The 18,296-nt window shown below is 42.6% G+C and overlaps 3 protein-coding genes across 10 annotated transcripts in view; 2 read left to right on the forward strand and 1 right to left on the reverse strand.

Annotated features, from left to right (window-relative positions):
* Positions 1–1,718: 1,718 nt before the first annotated feature.
* LOC4802431 (uncharacterized) lies at positions 1,719–10,047 on the forward strand. Of its 2 annotated transcripts, XM_001359316.4 has the most exons (12): positions 1,719–1,880; positions 2,657–2,957; positions 3,015–3,222; positions 3,776–3,847; positions 4,503–4,824; positions 4,896–6,105; positions 6,161–6,520; positions 6,584–7,041; positions 7,113–7,211; positions 7,271–7,864; positions 7,931–8,095; positions 8,158–10,047. In XM_001359316.4, the coding sequence occupies exons 2-12, from the start codon at positions 2,726–2,728 to the stop codon at positions 8,362–8,364; spliced, it is 3,927 nt and encodes a 1,308-aa protein (XP_001359353.2). In that variant the 5' UTR covers positions 1,719–1,880; positions 2,657–2,725; the 3' UTR covers positions 8,365–10,047. The 2 variants fall into 2 exon arrangements, with proteins under 2 accessions (XP_001359353.2, XP_003736736.1); XM_003736688.3 differs by lacking the exon at positions 3,776–3,847.
* A 204-nt stretch (positions 10,048–10,251) lies between these two features.
* Positions 10,252–18,296, reverse strand: part of Itpr (Inositol 1,4,5,-trisphosphate receptor) — a 32,901-nt gene continuing 24,856 nt past the window's right edge. For 5 of the 6 annotated variants that reach the window (XM_015182316.2, XM_015182317.2, XM_033377115.1 and 2 more), the window contains 6 exons: positions 18,073–18,265; positions 17,876–18,004; positions 17,528–17,700; positions 17,299–17,463; positions 16,779–17,240; positions 15,265–16,715 (listed from right to left, as the gene is read on the reverse strand). In XM_015182316.2, the coding sequence (XP_015037802.2) occupies positions 16,149–16,715; positions 16,779–17,240; positions 17,299–17,463; positions 17,528–17,700; positions 17,876–18,004; positions 18,073–18,265 (1,689 nt within the window). In that variant the 3' untranslated portion in view covers positions 15,265–16,148. Of the gene's footprint in view, positions 11,303–15,264; positions 16,716–16,778; positions 17,241–17,298; positions 17,464–17,527; positions 17,701–17,875; positions 18,005–18,072; positions 18,266–18,296 lie in introns of those variants that run through there. The other variant, XM_033377114.1, reaches the window with a different exon arrangement.
* On the forward strand, positions 12,732–14,311 carry LOC26533232 (uncharacterized). Of its 2 annotated transcripts, none has more exons than XM_033377119.1 (3): positions 12,732–12,856; positions 12,913–13,538; positions 13,603–14,311. In XM_033377119.1, exons 2-3 carry the CDS (start codon positions 13,061–13,063, stop codon positions 13,932–13,934), a joined length of 810 nt encoding a protein of 269 aa, XP_033233010.1. In that variant the 5' UTR covers positions 12,732–12,856; positions 12,913–13,060; the 3' UTR covers positions 13,935–14,311. The 2 variants fall into 2 exon arrangements, with proteins under 2 accessions (XP_033233010.1, XP_033233009.1); XM_033377118.1 differs by having other exon boundaries at positions 12,748–12,856; positions 12,933–13,538.

Genomic DNA, 18,296 nt, shown 5'->3' on the forward strand with positions numbered 1-18,296 from the left:
CAGAGTCATGACATGTCATTCTTCATTCCATTTTCAAAGTGTTCCGTTCGGGATTTAGTCGGGAGGAAGCTGCGCGGAATTGTTTACTAAAGCCTGACGACCAATTTCCGCTAACCAAAGAAAAACATGCATACCAAACATATGCAAATGCTTTGGACTTAGTGCCTTCTCATTCAAAAGGGATTCGATGAGGATGACGACAGATAAAGATCAGTTTCACTGAAACCTAAGGGAACTGGAAAGTGACTGATGATTAAGGAGGCCATATACGCATTGATGGCCAACTTAGAGACGGAGCTGGCCAATCAAATCAAAGCTTTACGAATCATCTCTTTCAACTTTGGCGCGCAGCTCTAGCGGTTATCCAGTCCTATCATGGACAGATAACGATTAACCCATTGTAGAAAATGATGAAACTTATGAACTATAATGAATTTGAGCGCAGTTGAAAGGAAGGATCTATGCGGATCCATCTATACAAATAATACAAGCAATATTATTTTCCGCCGTTTTACTTTAGTTGTTCACTTGTTTAAATAGTTAGTGGGGTCAAGAGGTCAAGTGGGCTAAGCTCGTTCAATCAACGAAACGTTAGCACCACGGTGACCGTTTGCAGTATATTATATTTTCGGTATATTTTGACGCCGAAATTGAGGTGAAGGTATGTATATGAATTTATGGTATATTTCATAGAAATTTTACAAATTGCAAATATTTCTATATCAAGGTAAAATAAAATAGCATCAAAATTAGCTCAGGCAATGCTCAGGCTATCAATTTCCAGATTCCAAAAGCATCCTTTTTTGTTACCTTTTTATTAATAAAAAAAACAACACTTTTTTTATTTGTATATTCCATTTAGAAAATGGGACAGTATATTTCGGTATATTCCTGAGATCGGAGGGTATATTTTATCCGTATTTATTTATATATACAAACTGCTGTATTTATGGTGACCGTTTTTTTTTAACTTATTTCGGTCAATCAATCATAAATTTCATCAATCTATTAAATTTAATTTTATTAGTTATATTTCGAAACAGGGGGTATAGAAACTTCCAAACGCAAGTTTTTTTAACTTTCGCTCTCTGAAATCGTACTTCCGTGCATCATTTATTCCAATGGATAGCATTTAAAACATATTCGCTCATTCACTTTCGAACAATTCCAAGTTGGTGCTCAATTTTGGTGGGACTTGCTCTCTTTTTTTGTGAATTGCTCTCTATTTTGTCATATCCTCTCTTCGTGGAGGGATTTTTCCTTGCCACAATGTCCCTTTTCAGCTCAACAATGTCCATACATTCCACTCATTTACGTTGCCACTGTTCTTTGTTGACCTTTTTTTGTTCAAACCTTGTTTTAAACACAATACAATAAAAAGGAGTACTTAAAAGTAGCTATCTTTTAGAACATGTATTCATCAATGGCCTAAAATTAAGTGGGCAGAGCCAGGGTTCTAGTTAGTCAGCATTTCTCCTACGTTTAATTTGTTTGACCTTTTTCGGTAATATTTAAAATAAGCCAGTCAAGTAGAAAATTGATTCATTAATCGGATAAAACTATGTGGGCAATACTGAGGGCTCTATCTAGCTGGTAATATTCGACGGAATATCAAAAACGAGGAATATGTATAATAGAACTTGAATTCGTAGGAATATTTACGGTATATTTTTAAAATGAGACGGTATATTTTTGTATATTTCTGAGGGTCCGACGGTATATTTTAAATAAATCCGCAGTCACACTGGCTGCATTTGTTTGTCTGTTCTGTTTTAAGTGGAATTAAGTAAAAAACGGAAAAACGTTGGCTGCGAGCTCTTTATTTGGTTTTAAAATGCAGATACTGTCTAAAAGCACAACAATTTGATATATGAAACAAGGTAAACGGAAGACTGTTGAAAGTAAAAGCTGAGAACGACAGCATAGAACGACTAGCTGGTGCGGCAATTAAACAATAAGAAGTGCTGGGGAGTTGGTTAACTAGTGTCTTCTGCAGGGCGTGGAACGAGGCTTTGATGGGCCCCAGCCCAACCGTAGTTCGTCTCATTAAAGTAAACGAAGCGCGAAATTAAGTCGTAAGTTGTGGTAGGTGCTGCTGCCTGCTACCTCCGGACAGGTGTAATTTGAGTTGTGCGAAACGTCCCCCACTCCACATCACTTTACTCCACCTTTCCAGCCAGTTTGTCAAACCCGTTTGGCCTTTCTGGCAGAGTGGCAGGGTGGCAGAGGCTAATTTGTGATATGGGAAATTCGTTTGAGTTGAGGCAAACAAAATTCCACGCGATTTCCATTTGTTTACATCCGATCCGAGCCCTCTCTCGCACTCTCTCTGCTTCTATATCTGTCTGGAATTTGTACAATTCTCAGCCATTACACATGCGCTGCGCGAGTGTATTTTCAATTAGATCATTAATTTTAATATTGCGCGCGTTTGTGCGATTTCAATTAGTTTGGCCTGCCAGTAAGAGTGGTAGCCGCAAGCCGAATGAAGATATACCCTTTTATAAATTTTAATTTTCTTTACTGAACTTAATTCTTACTGTGGCAGGGCGACCAGCTTCTGATCCAGTAATCTATACGCCTTGGAAGTGTAATCACGTTCCGCAATCATAACTTTTGCACGCACAAATAAACAAATTGTGTTCATTCTTTCCAGCATTCTCATTTCGGATCTCGCAATGGACGCAGCAATACTTGAGTGAACGGAGGCGATCGGTCAACAAGCATGCCCATGTCCCTGCAGGCCGCTGCAGCCCCGGCCCCAACGCCGGCTCCAGCTGTCAGTACCACGGCAGGCAACCAACTGATGCGCCCCCAAACGCTGGCTGGTCCCGAGCGTGAGCCCATCGAGTTCAATATCAATCTGGTGGGCGCCCCGCCTGAGGTAGAGCAGCTGGTGCAGCAGATCAAGAGCGTGGCCGAGCAATTCCTATATCATTGGAAGAGTTTTCCCATCGGTGAGATGAGGCATGCGAATGATGTGCATGATCCACGCTAATCGTGTCTAATTGCAGTTCTGCCGCAAGCATTGGCCAGCAGTGGCCTGAATCTGACGGCCAGTAATGCGACGAACAGTGTCAGCAGTCGCAAAGCGCGTCCCATTAATCTGCGTGACCTATTTATAGCGCCTCCCTTCGACGAGCTAGATGCAGTGGCCTCCGATGGTAGCGGCGAGCCGCGCCGCCTGACGAACGCCCAATTGAAAACGCTCCGTGAAACTGGGTGAGTTTTGGGGTCATCGGTCGCAGACGAGAGCCTACTGCTGCTCATGATGGATAGATTGATGGATGAATGGATGATGGATGATGGTTGGAGAGACACACGACGCAACTAAGCGCTAAATAAGAAGCAAAATGCCAAAGACACGTCTAGCAAAAATTGCAGCAAAATGTTTTGCTAATTGCAGATAAACCTATGCGCTTAAGCCACATCTCCCCACCCCACCCACACCTTACCTTCAAATGATTATAATTGTGTGTTACCTTAATTTCCTTCAAAAATTCGCCTTTATCATTCCTCGACACTTTTGCACAAAAAGCAAACGCAAATAAATCAAATTAAGGCATGCCTCCAAATCCACCAAAAACAAGAAAAAAAAAATGAAAGACGATACAGAGCTATTCGGGTTGTCTGCTATCTGTTTTGTGTTTAATTTTATTGTTTCCTTTCCTAATACTAAATGCATGTGCGAAGCGAATTGAATCGAATCCTTTTTGTTAAACAAACTTGAAAACGGTTGACAACAACAATTTGTATGTGAAATATTTCTGTAAAGCTTGCAAAAGGATAAATATGGAAAGCCGAAGAAATTAACTTTGGAACAATTGGAAACAATACGTAAAAATGGGTAAATAATACACACTAAACACAATAAAGCCAACGAAAAAAAATCTACTACTACTACTACTGGGCAAAGGCATAATTAAATCGTATATGTCTTCCCGCCTGTCTGCCTCAGCCTCAGCCCCAGCCTCAGCATTTGTATTAAGCAATTGTTTAGTCGGTGTTCCTCCGTTTGTACATACTCCCTTTCATTTACTGAATGTTATTTTATTAACCTGTTGTTCTCTGTTTAATCATAATCTACTACATAAATGCTCTGAAATTGTGCATGCTGGAAACAAATTGAAACGAAAGCGAATCTATTTGCATGCAAGAAACAAACCCTGGAGCGCCGCTCGGTCTCTATGGATCTAAAGAAATCCTGTTTAGATAATGATTATTATTTTGTAAAGCTCTTAATGGAGCGAGTCCCGCAGCGGAATATAAACCATTATATGTATCCACTCCCACACACACACATTGTATGTACACTTTGCAAACCTTGGAATCGGGCAAACATAATTCTGAATCTGAATCTGGTACACGCTTGTGCATGCCAACAATTTGTCATTTAATATAGCGTTCATTTATGTGTGTTTTTATGTTGCCTTCAGCTTCTTCTCTTTTCAACCATGAACCATGTGACTGACTAATGCTCTCTATCGTGCCTTTTCCCACAGCGAATTCGATGTGCCGAGCCTGCATTTTCCGGGTCAGGTGCACAAATGGCGTCTGTCGCAGCTGCTGCAGAAGGGCCGCCTGCGTGCCCATGACTCCTTTCTGAGTGATCTGGCCCTGGCGGCCCGCTTTGTGGTGGTCACTGCTCGGTCGCGTATCTTCTCGCATTTCTTTTCGGTTGTGCATGCAGTGCATGGCTTGATCGGGGCATTCACCAAGCTGGCGGATATTTTTATTGGCGTGCCCGCGTTGCTGGCCCACAATTTGGACTACAAGATCAAGGAGGAGAGGTGTCGTTTCCTCATCGCGGAGTTGGTTTGTCGAGTAAGAAACGCGTACGATTGATTGGTCTAATTGGTATTTTAATGGATTGGTTCTGCTCTTCCCACCTCTAGCCCGAGTTCGAGGACTGTCTGGATGGCCTCTGCTCGTATGTTCGTAAAATGCTGCGTCGTGCCACCATGGAAAAGTTCGATTTCAATAGCTGTGAGGTCAGCCAGCCCGTGCCCTATTTGTTCCTCACCCCCAAGGGACAGGAAATCGATTTGCGTCTGTTCTGTCGGGACATCATGCGCAAGGCTTTGCCCATCCTGATTGGCATTTTGGAGAGGGAGACGCGTGGCTGGTTTTTGCATTTCCGCGAGCGTCTGATTGCCGAGCTGCGGGCCAAGAAGCTCAACGACAAGGAGATCGAAGAGGAGGTCAACGAGGCCGTAATGAAGGAGTACTTGCAGCGCGTGTACAGCTCCATCGTGGGCAATGCCAAGCTGGCAGAGCTGGGCACCGGAGTGCCCGAGTTGCTCGTGCAGCAGGCCCAGTCTGTGGTGATCATGTACAAGGCGGTGGACAAGGTGCAGCAGGATATTAAGCGCACTCGCGAGGACCACCAGAAGTGTCTGGCCAACGATCACTCCGTTTTGTCGCGCGTGACGCCCTGGCTGCGCTCCAAACTGCGCAACGCCGAGGAGAACCGACTGTACAAGTGCGCCTGGTCGGCCCACGAGGAGGCGCTGAAGATGTGTGCCCAGCACCAGCTTCACCAGACGGCGTACTTCCTCTCCCGCGATCTAGCCTTCATGAAGGAACGTGAACCAGTGCTGCTCAAGGAGTTGAAAAACGCCAAGACGCCCACGCGCAGTTTTCAGTGGGCCTGTCGCATTTGGTCACCGCAATCGTGGATCATTCGCCGCAACTTTCAGGGCCAGTCGGATGTGATACCCACTGTCATCAGCCAGCATGCCACGTCCATTGTAACTCCTCGCTCCGACCCCAGCCAGCCAGTGTTTCTCGTCGAAAAGGAGATCATTCGCACGACAAGCACGCGCTGGCCCTTCTGGCGCCTGTTGAACATGTTGCAGCGCATCTGGTGCTGGTCGTGGAATATGATGTTCCTGCTCGGTATACTCGTCCCCTGGTGCAGTCCTCTGGGACTGCGCGCCCTCTGCTATGTGAAGCCCTTCATGCCGGACCTGGAACTCTCGCAGATCAATGGCACGCTTTTTCCGCGCAAGACGAGCATCACTCAGACCATGGCGTCGCGTCTCATCGAGCTCTGGCGGCACATATCAAAATCACGTACGCATTTCGAGACGGAACCAGATACGGGTAAGTGTATGATAATCCTTGTAATCGTTAGCGTTATTTAATTAATTTTTTGCAGGGTTCATTGGCAAGGGATTGACGCGTAATCTGAATCGCACTTGGAACTACTTTGTGAAGGGTTTCCTGGGCACCATTGTCATTCTATTCGCCTTTCCATTGATCTGTCTGGCCGCCAGTTTGCTGAGCATTGGCCTGGCCCTCACTGCCCCGCTGTGGATACCGGTATTTGTGCTCCTGCTGCACATTTACATGATACTCATCTATGATCTGGATGCGCCGGATAATACGAAAAATCGTTATTGCATTTTACTGGAGGCCATAGTTTGGAATCTTCTGATACAGGGCTTGCTGCAACCACTGGCGGCGATTCTGGTGGCTACACTGATCTGTCCCCTGGCAGCGGGGATTGTCTTTATAGGTAAAACATCTCTCTAAACGCTAAGAGATCGTGGTGTTTAACCGTTTAAGCTCTTTTCCCCAGTTGGCGTCATTCGGTATACTCTTCGGCTTGTCTGGGACTCTCTCACCTATCATCTGTTCATCAAGAAGTGCGGCCGAGTGCCTGCCTCCGATAGCATTGCAGTGAAACGGATTGCTGGACCCGGTCTGGCCCTGGACTACTACTTCATAATCAGACCAGAGCAGGCCCTGGCCGCGCTAGAGGCTAAAATGGAACTGGACGAACTGCAGGCGTATCAGCATGCCACCGAACGGGTGGTACTGCAGCCGCAGCAGGATTTCCTGCAGTTTGTTGAGGCCTGCTTTGGGCCCTTCTCGGCGCAAATCAGCAAAATCGGTCCGTATTTGTCGCTGGATCGAGAGGCGCAGGATTTAATGAGCACGCTGCACGAGAAGCTGGAGAAACGGCGACGAGAGCTGCAAACGGCCTTAACCACTCAGGTCAAGTCGCGCATTAAGTTGAATACCAAAGAATTGAAGGTACGTCTACGACGAAAATGAACGCAAAATGATTTGACCTTATCCATACGATTGGATTCTTTATCCCTTAGATTGCAATACAGTTGGCCGCCCATATACTAGAGAAGTATTATCCGTCTCATGTCATCGGCAGACTGTCGATTAGCGAAGAAGAATTCTGGGATAACAAGGTGAGTAGAACTTACATTCATCTTTGACTTCAAACCCTAAATGAATATATATTTTACAGGGTCTCACGGTTAATGACTGGCCGGGTTTGGCTGGTCTCATATATACCGACATATTTAGTTTAGATTTCCTAACGCCACTGACTGAACATGATACCCATTTTAAGCTAGAACCACATGCCTCGCTCGATTTGATGCGCTACACGGAGATGGTGAAGAATGCCAACGATGTGATCGGCTCCAAGGGGCTGGACCTGCTGGGTAATGTGTATGCCCCGCGTGGCAATGTGCAGGTACATCTGCCCTTCCTTGAGGTGACCGCTTTTAATCCGCGCTCCCGCATAACGCTAACCTTTCGCAAGCCCGAGAAGCGGGACATGTCTGTGGGTCTGACCACGCCGCGGGTACGCGCCCATCGAGCCCAGCATGTACCGAAAACAGGGCAGGATGGCCAGAAACCTTGGCGGCCATGGAAGCAGCAGTGCGGGGACAAGAGTGTGACCGAAAATCTGCTCATACCGCTGCCAGTTCCGCACCCCGTGCACATTGCTATTGCCATTTTCAATCGGGACACGGAACAGCCCATTCCCCTGGACTCGGAGCTGGTCTGGGAGATACTCAAATCAATTGAGGATTGCCAAGGCGGTGATGCAATGGTAAGCAGTCCTTAACAAAAGCAGTAGACAACAGTTGGCTAATCCTCCTGCATTCCCATTGTATAGGCTGTCCAGGCTGTGGCGCGTTATCGTGGAGCGGTGATCGAATCCAGTATTGATTCACTGGCCAGCAGCAGCAGCATTGGCAGCACAAGGGACTCTGGCTCCGGTTCTGTCTCTGGCTCCGCCTTGGGCAATGGCACAGAAACTCTGCCCTGCGGCAATCGTGAGGTGAGAATAGTAATCATAATTCTTAAAGATCTGCTTTATTGACTTCTCTGAATCTTTCAAAGGTGTGTACGCAGGTGAAAGTAGATGCAGAGCCACCATCGGGCTCCTCTGGCTTCCATTGGACCCTAAGCAATTGGGGCGCAGCGCAGACCGCCCGTCGTCGTACCAACTCAAATGTGCGCGTAGATCTGGCCAGTCCCGAGGATATATCCCTGGACACGGACAGTTCGCGGGCCGTTTTTAACAATGCCTATGGCACAACTGTCTAACAGGGCCTCCCTCTCTCTCTGGTTCGGGGGCACACAAGTATATATTTAACCCATATATACCTATAGATATATGCGTGGCTGCTCGCTTTTAAAAGATGATATGCATAATCCTGTTTTTATCTCGAATATCGTTTTAAGAGTTGGCTTTTATGTCCCTGTATCCTTCAAGAAATCGCTTTCAAAGTTTGCCAAACTGTCCAAGCTTCTTTGTAGGTCCAGATTCGCGGGACATTCACTCCCTATTTCAGTGTAGAACCACCCCAAGCAGCCGCGCTAGTTAACGTGTAATATGAACAAATTTATCCCATATATCTATATTTACATATGCGTATATGCTATACATATATGATTTGTTAGTATATATACTAAATATATATATATACATTGCATACACAAATCGAAAGCAAAGCAGAAGCAAACTTCACATCTAGTCGCAAGCAATTTTTATGCAGCAATTTAACTCGAATTCTTCTTATGCAACTACTAAACTAATACCAATACCAAACGCAGCCCCCATGACAACGTTTCTTTACTTTTGTTTTCCATACCACGAAATAGTTATAAATTATATATAAAAACAAATATGCCATGAGATTTTTCGTTTGTACCTCTAACGATACAAAAACGAAGATTAATTTCAAACCTCACCGCAAAAGAAACTAATTTGTATTATAATAATGCCACGAATTGTACTATTAGCAATTGAACAAATATTGTTAGTTAATAACTAATTTATTTATAGAAACACAAACACACACTGACTACTATATACCTTTATAGGTACATATATATGTTTTATCTTCTCCAATACTTTTTCTTCCAATCAAAATATATGGATATTATTAATAATAGTAAACAAAAGGCAGCGTAAAGTAACGATAAATAGGAAAAACAAGGATAAACATTTTTACATTTATATATACAATGCATACATACAATATACATACATATATATATAAAATATTCAGGAGGTAATCGTAAATTACAAAACTGTTGAGGAGTTTTTTGTATCTGTCATTTCCAACCCCAAATCGAATTCCAAACTGACTCCCTCCCCAGAGCAAGATGCCCTCCAAGTATTTCTCAAACACAATGATTTTCACTATACTCGTACTATTTTTAACTGCCACAAATTCAAGTATTAATTTTGTTTCCTGATTATGTATTTCGCACTCGAATTTCGTCATCGTTCCGGCAGCTTCCTTCCAGTGTTATGTTATGATCGTTTAACTGATTTTGTACAACGTTTTTTATACTTATTATAAATTGCAATCGAAAGGCAAAGCGAAAAACCAACCAATGGAATGAATCTTTACATACAAATATACAAAACATTTACATCAAATATGTAGGTATACAAATTAAACGAAAGAAAAAGCAAAAACCAAGCAAATTAAAACCGAGAACGGTAAATCTCATGAAAATGCATTGAACAATTTTATGTAAAACGTTTTCTTAATATTAAACAAAAACCAGATGTAACAATAAACTATGAATGAATGATGTGTGCCGGCAGCTTTTCAAGTGCCGCCAGGTCGCCAGAAGCTATTTAGAACCAGATTCGAGTTCAATGCAAACAAACGATCAATTATTCGCTGGCAACCAACCACACTTAAAAAGTTGCTCGCACATTTTGTAGTGTAATATGTAATAATAAAAATGTTGGCTAAAAATAATCAAAAATAATCGTCCTTTTATTGTAATCGTAATTTAGGATCCTCGCGATCCCGGAAAAGTAGGTCCATCGCCGATCTGGCCCCATTTGCTCGAGATATAGCGTGCCGATCTTCTGGTTGTGCCACGATCGGGGCGTGGGATCGAGAAAGTCCTGGAAATCCACAAATATCAAATTGTTGCTGGTGCCCAAGACCTACTTTTTAAAGATGATAGCGTATCAATCGGGTAGTTTTATTTAAAAGATATTTATGTATATGCATTTATATGTAAAGATATAAAGTTGCACTTAACTGTAGTTTAGTTTCACTTAGGACAAAATCTAGATGTTAGCTTAGAATGAATTTAACCAACAAACTCGTTTCGAGTACTAAGTAAACCATTAAAGAATGAAAACGGAACGGAATCGAAATAGAAAAAGGTCTAATCACAATATTTAGATTTGATTTGCAAGTCGATTGTTTTCTGGTATTACAAAACTTATGAGAAATTATTCGTATATAGTATTAACAATTAACTAAAGTAAGTAACTTAAAACAGCGCAAAAGGTTTTCGGAAAATGGTTTTTGAGGTCGCTCGGCGAACATTTTCAAGTTAACTACGATTCTAGATTCTAGCATTCAGGTATTTTAGAGTCAACAAAAGGCATAAGAGGTAAGGTAGAAAGACCTTGTCTAAAATTGTGAAAAAAATGCGTAACACGCTCACTAATTAACATGTTAACAGCCCTAAGTTCTCTGAGTGAGAGTTCACTATACGTTATATTCAGTTATTCAGTTAGTTGTTGGTTTTGCATAGAATTTCGAAGATTATGTCTAGAGGGATGTTATTTGAGCAAGTTTGTTTTGTTGCTTTTGGAATTCGAATCTAATACAGAAGTATATTTCGGGGACACTCGATACTCGGATCATTCGAAGAGGTAAATAATCTTGTATCACTCCAGGAGTGTACCCTCTTAGAATGAGTTTCGAAGAGGTTGTTATATTGGGCATGGTGCCAATACTTTATGGTTCTCATATCTATGTGCGTGCATAGGGAATGTTTACCAAAATTAAGTGCAAAGAAGGGTTCTATTATATTCTAATCGGGATTCAATTCATTGAAACGGCAGGAGGCTGTTTGCCGTTGTGTTGAGCAGACCCAAGCGCTGCTTCTGTTTGCGCTGCTCCGTCATGTGATCCTTGAGCTCGTGCAGCTGCGTGGATAGGTTCTTGATGAGCAACTGCGTCTCCAGCAGCTGGGTCTGCATGCTGCGCAGCTCAATCTGCTCGCCATCCGCATCCACCGCCGCCAGAGAGAAATCAAAATTATTAGTATACAAGTGCAGGATATTAAAAAAGTCGCACACTTCAAAGAAATGTACAAGGCGCAGCATAACAAAATTAGAAAGCCAACCCAGACAGACAGAAACGTTTTCTTCTGGCTACTACATACACACCATATAATATAATCCTCATCAATATAATATAACCCTAAACTCTTTGAGTACCAGCTAAAAAGAATCAAAACAAAGGCAGAAAAGTACAGTCCCGTTCGTGATTCCTTGTGCTTCAGTATTCAGCTATCTTCGTTCTTCTCTCTTTCTCTCTCTCATCAAACATGGCGTCTGTTGTTGTTGCTGAATAGTCAAAGCGGACAGAAAACCGCAACAAAGTGAAACAGCTCTACACTCGTCACCTCATCTGCTCTCTTTCGGGGACCATCTGTGTGTCAGTATGCAGGCAAACGTGCAGAAACTTGATGAGATTCGCTCTGTTTTCGGGTCTCATTTTACTCAGTACTCCGCTATCTGCGTTCTTTTCTCTCTCTCTCTCTCATCAAACACGGCGTCTGTTCTTGTTGCTGAGAGCAATGAGAGAGCGGCAAAAGAATTGGAAGTATAGTCAAAGCGGACAGAAAACCGCAACAAAGTGAAACAGCTCTACGCTCGTCACCTCATCTGCTCTCTTTCGGGGACCATCTGTGTGTCAGTATGCAGGCAAACGTGCAGAAACTTGATGAGATTCACTCTGTTTTCGGGTCTCATTTTACTCAGTACTCCGCTATCTGCGTTCTTTTCTCTCTCTCTCATCAAACACGGCGTCTGTTGCTGTTGCTGAGAGCAATGAGAGAGCGGCAAAAGAATTGGAAGAATAGTCAAAGCGGACAGAAAACCGCAACAAAGTGAAACAGCTCTACACTCGTCACCTCATCTGCTCTCTTTCGGGGACCATCTGTGTGTCAGTATGCAGGCAAACGTGCAGAAACATGATGAGTTTCGCTCTGTTTTCGGGTCTTATTTTACTCAGTACTCAGCTATCTTCGTTCTTTTCTCTCTCTCTCTCTCTCTCTCATCAAACATGGCGTCAAAGCGCTCTAAGCAGGGCTGAGTTCGTAAGGGTTTTTTTGGGAGTGAGAGCAGGTAGTTGAAAAAAGCCTGTTGTTGTTGCAGAGAGCATTGAGAGAGCGGCAAAAGAATTGGAAGAATAGTCTAAGCGGACAGAAAACCGCAACAAAGTGAAACAGCTCTACGCTCGTCACCTCATCTCCTCTCTTTCGGGGACCATCCATCTGTGTGTCAGTATGCAGGCAAACGTGCAGAAACATGATGAAATTCGCTCTCTTTTCGGGTCTTATTTTACTCAGTACTCAGCTATCTTCGTGTTTTTCTCTCTCTCTCATCAAAGATGGCGTCAAAGCGCTCTCAGTAGGGCTGGGTATAAAAAGGGAAGCGGAAAGAGAATTGCGACAGAATCTGTGTTCGGTGCCAAGAGAGAAGTAAGCTCGCAAATTAAAAAAAGAATTAAAACTCGCTCGAAAAAGAGGAAAAATATCAAACGTATGTATTTCAAGTTTTTAATCAGGAGCCGGTTCAAACATTATCTCCGCAAATAGACAAACGTTTTCTTCTGAAGCTGAACTGGACTCTGGCTGGTACATTTATTTCCACCGGACGGACTGGCAAATAAAACATCGATATACATACATAATTCACTCGCCCGTTCTCTTTGCTGTTGGGTTTTGTTCGTGTTTCTGCTTCAAAATGCTGCCGAATCTACCACTTGAATTTACTGAAAGACTGTTTAAATACCTCAGCGAGAAAGATAAGCTGAGATGGGCCCAAGTAAACAAGCAACTTGGATGCGTTTTTGCGTACCACGCTAAAGAAAAGTATAAGTCACTTTTCGTCGGTGAAGAAATAAATTCAAATGAGGGCTACACAGACAACGAGCTACGAGTTATTCTGACGTTCTGCGGATCAACTGTTGAAAATATTTCAATTCAACGTGTTAAGGTTATGGACCAACTGGGAGAGCTCATAGAAAAAAACTGCATCAACCTCAAGCATGCAGGTTTGATGATAACCGATGAAAATGTAGACGCGTTAAAACGTGTTGTAAACATGAGAGGCATTGAAAAGCTTTCCTTAGATGTCTTGCATTATAGCGGATCGGATCTGCTCCAGCACGTGAATCCATACTGCAAGGATTTGAAGTTGGAGAACATTTCGATGGGCCAGGGTAAGAATTTAAACTACTTGATACGATCAGAATTTCCTTGACGAATGCCTTAAATTTGTTTCAGAGCAACACATAAAGAAACTGATACACTTGGAAAAATTGGATGTGCAATCGAAGGAAGCACGAAATATGTTCGAAATATGCTCCCATCTTCCACGGCTTCGCGAATTCACTACGAACCGTTTTGAGTATCCCTCAGATGTAAAACAGGATTATTTATATCCTGAATTGGAGTCGCTGACTCTGATCAATTTTGAAATGCCATTGGACTTGCCAGTATGTCCGAAACTCAAAAAGTTTACATTGTTATTGACTGTATGCAACGCAGAAAATATTGCTGACATTATTTCAAAGTACGGAGACACACTGGAGCATCTAGACATCGCCTGTGAATAATCGACACAAATTCTATGCGGAGCATACAATAATAGTTCTCTTAAAATTAAGTAAAATGTTAATTTATAAGTTCGCAACCCAAATAATACTTGTCAGTCTACCCGCGTGATGCCGAGGAGGACGTTAATATACGAAAAACGAAAGAAACAACGAAGAGTTACGTTTGTTGGAACAACGACACGATCGTTGGACAGAAAACAGAAACAAAGAGCATACTCCATTGAAGCGAAAATATATGTGTAAGAATCCTGAAAATGTGTAACTCTTTTAAGAATTAAAATTGAGTAAAATGTTAATTTATAAGTTCGCAACCCAAATAAAACTTGTCAGTCTACCCGCGTGATGCCGAGGAGGACGTAGATATACGAAAAACGAAAGAAACGACGAAGAGTTCCGTTTGTTGGAACAACGACACGATCGTTGGACAGAAAACAGCAACAAAGAGCATACTCGATTGATGCGAAAATATATGTGTAAGAATCCTGAAAATGTGTAACTCTTTTAAGAATTAAAATTGAGTAAAATGTTAATTTATAAGTTCGCAAACCAAATAAAACTTGTCAGTCTACCCGCGTGATGCCGAGGAGGACGCAGATATACGAGAAACGACGAAGAGTTCCGTTTGTGTGCCGACACGGCAGCTTCCTTCCAGTGTTATGTTATGATCGTTTAACTGATTTTGTACAACGTTTTTTATACTTATTATAATTTGCAATCGAAAGGCAAAGCGAAAAACCAACCAATGGAATGAATCTTTACATACAAATATACAAAACATTTACATCAAATATGTAGGTATACAAATTAAACGAAAGAAAAAGCAAAAACCAAGCAAATTAAAACCGAGAACGGTAAATCTCATGAAAATGCATTGAACAATTTTATGTAAAACGTTTTCTTAATATTAAACAAAAACCAGATGTAACAATAAACTATGAATGAATGATGTGTGCCGGCAGCTTTTCAAGTGCCGCCAGGTCGCCAGAAGCTATTTAGAACCAGATTCGAGTTCAATGCAAACAAACGATCAATTATTCGCTGGCAACCAACCACACTTAAAAAGTTGCTCGCACATTTTGTAGTGTAATATGTAATAATAAAAATGTTGGCTAAAAATAATCAAAAATAATCGTCCTTTTATTGTAATCGTAATTTAGGATCCTCGCGATCCCGGAAAAGTAGGTCCATCGCCGATCTGGCCCCATTTGCTCGAGATATAGCGTCCCGAACTTCTGGTTGTGCCACGATCGGGGCGTGGGATCGAGAAAGTCCTGGAAATCCACAAATATTAAATTGTTGCTGGTGCCCAAGACCTACTTTTTAAAGATGATAGCGTATCAATCGGGTAGTTTTATTTAAAAGATATTTATGTATATGCATTTATATGTAAAGATATAAAGTTGCACTTAACTGTAGTTTAGTTTCACTTAGGACAAAATCTAGATGTTAGCTTAGAATGAATTTAACCAACAAACTCGTTTCGAGTACTAAGTAAACCATTAAAGAATGAAAACGGAACGGAATCGAAATAGAAAAAGGTCTAATCACAATATTTAGATTTGATTTGCAAGTCGATTGTTTTCTGGTATTACAAAACTTATGAGAAATTATTCGTATATAGTATTAACAATTAACTAAAGTAAGTAACTTAAAACAGCGCAAAAGGTTTTCGGAAAATGGTTTTTGAGGTCGCTCGGCGAACATTTTCAAGTTAACTACGATTCTAGATTCTAGCATTCAGGTATTTTAGAGTCAACAAAAGGGTATAAGAGGTAAGGTAGAAAGACCTTGTCTAAAATTGTGAAAAAAATGCGTAACACGCTCACTAATTAACATGTTAACAGCCCTAAGTTCTCTGAGTGTGAGTTCACTATACGTTATATTCAGTTATTCAGTTAGTTGTTGGTTTTGCATAGAATTTCGAAGATTATGTCTAGAGGGATGTTATTTGAGCAAGTTTGTTTTGTTGCTTTTGGAATTCGAATCTAATACAGAAGTATATTTCGGGGACACTCGATACTCGGATCATTCGAAGAGGTAAATAATCTTGTATCACTCCAGGAGTGTACCCTCTTAGAATGAGTTTCGAAGAGGTTGTTATATTGGGCATGGTGCCAATACTTTATGGTTCTCATATCTATGTGCGTGCATAGGGAATGTTTACCAAAATTAAGTGCAAAGAAGGGTTCTATTATATTCTAATCGGGATTCAATTCATTGAAACGGCAGGAGGCTGTTTGCCGTTGTGTTGAGCAGACCCAAGCGCTGCTTCTGTTTGCGCTGCTCCGTCATGTGATCCTTGAGCTCGTGCAGCTGCGTGGATAGGTTCTTGATGAGCAACTGCGTCTCCAGCAGCTGGGTCTGCATGCTGCGCAGCTCAATCTGCTCGCCATCCGCATCCACCGCCGCCAGAGACATGGCCCGTAGGCGAGGAAACCATTCGAGTATGCCAGCCTTGACCATGGCGTAGACATAGCTTTCGGGACCAGTGAATTCAGTGGGGTCCTTCACCTTGACCAGAACAATAAAGTACAGATAGTGCCACATGTTGTGCTCGCTCTTTATGTGCTCCTCGAAGCTGACGGTCTTGTTGTCGAACGCTGATCGATTGAGGGAGCACACGAAGCAGGTCGTCTTCAATATGGCCTCCTTTTGCTGTTTCTCCGATCGCAGATCGGCAAAGGTGTCGATGATCACACCAAATATCAGGTTCAAAACGATAATGATCACAATGAAGAAGAACAGCAGATCGTAGATTACTCGAGCCACAAATAGACCCTCCTGCAAGGAACAAAAAAAACACATTAGTGATATAGAAATAAATCAAAATGATAGTTGGAATACCTTGCTGGAGGGCGCCCTGAGTATATCTCCAATGCCCCCGCCATTCCGCAGTCCCTGATTCAGTGTGGTCACAATGCACATGACCAGAGAGTCGCAGGAACGCTCCTTCACATCGCCGCCAGCACTGCCGCCATTATTAGCCACATCGCTCGAAGCTGGTAGCGTTTTGCTGCCTCCACAATTTCCCAGTGCATCGGGTGCCGTACAAAACTCTTCTACTGCTGGCGGCACTGAGACGGTCACTGGTGGCATGGCCATGCCCAGTGGGGAGCCGGTGTTCTCCTGCTCATCAAAGTCCACACTAACCAGGAAGTCATCCCTAAAGAACATGTAGCCAATGATGGAGAACAGGTACACCAAAATCAGAGCCAGTACAGCGGTCAGGACTATCGAGCGTCCATTGCGGGTTACCGAACGGATGACATTGACCAGCGTCTCCTCGCGGTAGACCACATCGAAAAGCTGGGGAGGAACAATTATGATGAAAGAGCAAAAGGTGCAGAAGGATCATACAACTTACCAACAAGGAATAAAAGAATGGATGAACAATCAGACCACAGAAACAAAATGCAATATAAATGCAATGATAAAGCAACTGCATATCCGTGATTATTTTGATCAATTTCTTCTCTAGTGTACCCTTGTTACCCATTATGCTGACTATATGAACGCTCTTGAGTGTGACCTGCAAACAGGATAACGGATTAGATATCTTTTAACAGCTTATATGTAGGTATTCGATTGCATACCGTGACCACGCCCAGTAAACAGAGAGTTGACTCTGGTCCCAGCAAAAAGTTTGAGCGCAGTATGGCGGAGCCTATAAGTGTTCGGATGCCAGATGCACGGGGCAGCATTATCACAAAGACCAACGAGAGTAGCATTATGATCCAGAAAAGCAGCGAAATGTGCGGACTCAGGTCTGTAAGTAACAAAAAGTTTATTTTCAAATGGTTTAATCTGTGGAATCTGTCTCGATTTCTCGCTTTTCGTTCGCTCGCGGCTAGCAGCAGTGTCTAGCATCTAGCGCTCTTGCTCTCTAGCTTTCTCGATCTCTCGCATCCGAATCCCATGAATATACGTATGTATTCTCTCACCTGGTACAGTATTGCTCTTATCAAAGGGATAGAAAAGGGCCACAATTATATTTATGACAACCACACAATTGAAGAGTATGTTGCTCCACAGGGACATGTAGCTGCTGATCCAAAACAGTAAGGGTTGACCTGGAAGAGAGTCAAAAATTAGCTAGGGTCCTAAGTGGTGACCCAGAAAGGGAGGAGTGGAAGCCTACTTCTAAGCTTCTTTTGCCATTTCATCTCGTTGAACATCTCCTCGGCCTTGTCGAAAAAGTCAGCCACCTTCGAGCCCTGATCATCCCGTTCGGCAGTGTTGAGAATTTTGATTTTCGTATCCGTGGTCAAGTACTCGCAGATTTCGGGTATGGGAAAGACAATCTGCTCCAGCGTACGATCATTGCGTACAATCTATAAAGAAAAACGTACACGAAGATGTGGA

Source organism: Drosophila pseudoobscura, chromosome 2 (genome assembly GCF_009870125.1).
Source record: "Drosophila pseudoobscura strain MV-25-SWS-2005 chromosome 2, UCI_Dpse_MV25, whole genome shotgun sequence".
NCBI classification, from domain to species: Eukaryota; Metazoa; Arthropoda; class Insecta; order Diptera; family Drosophilidae; genus Drosophila; species Drosophila pseudoobscura.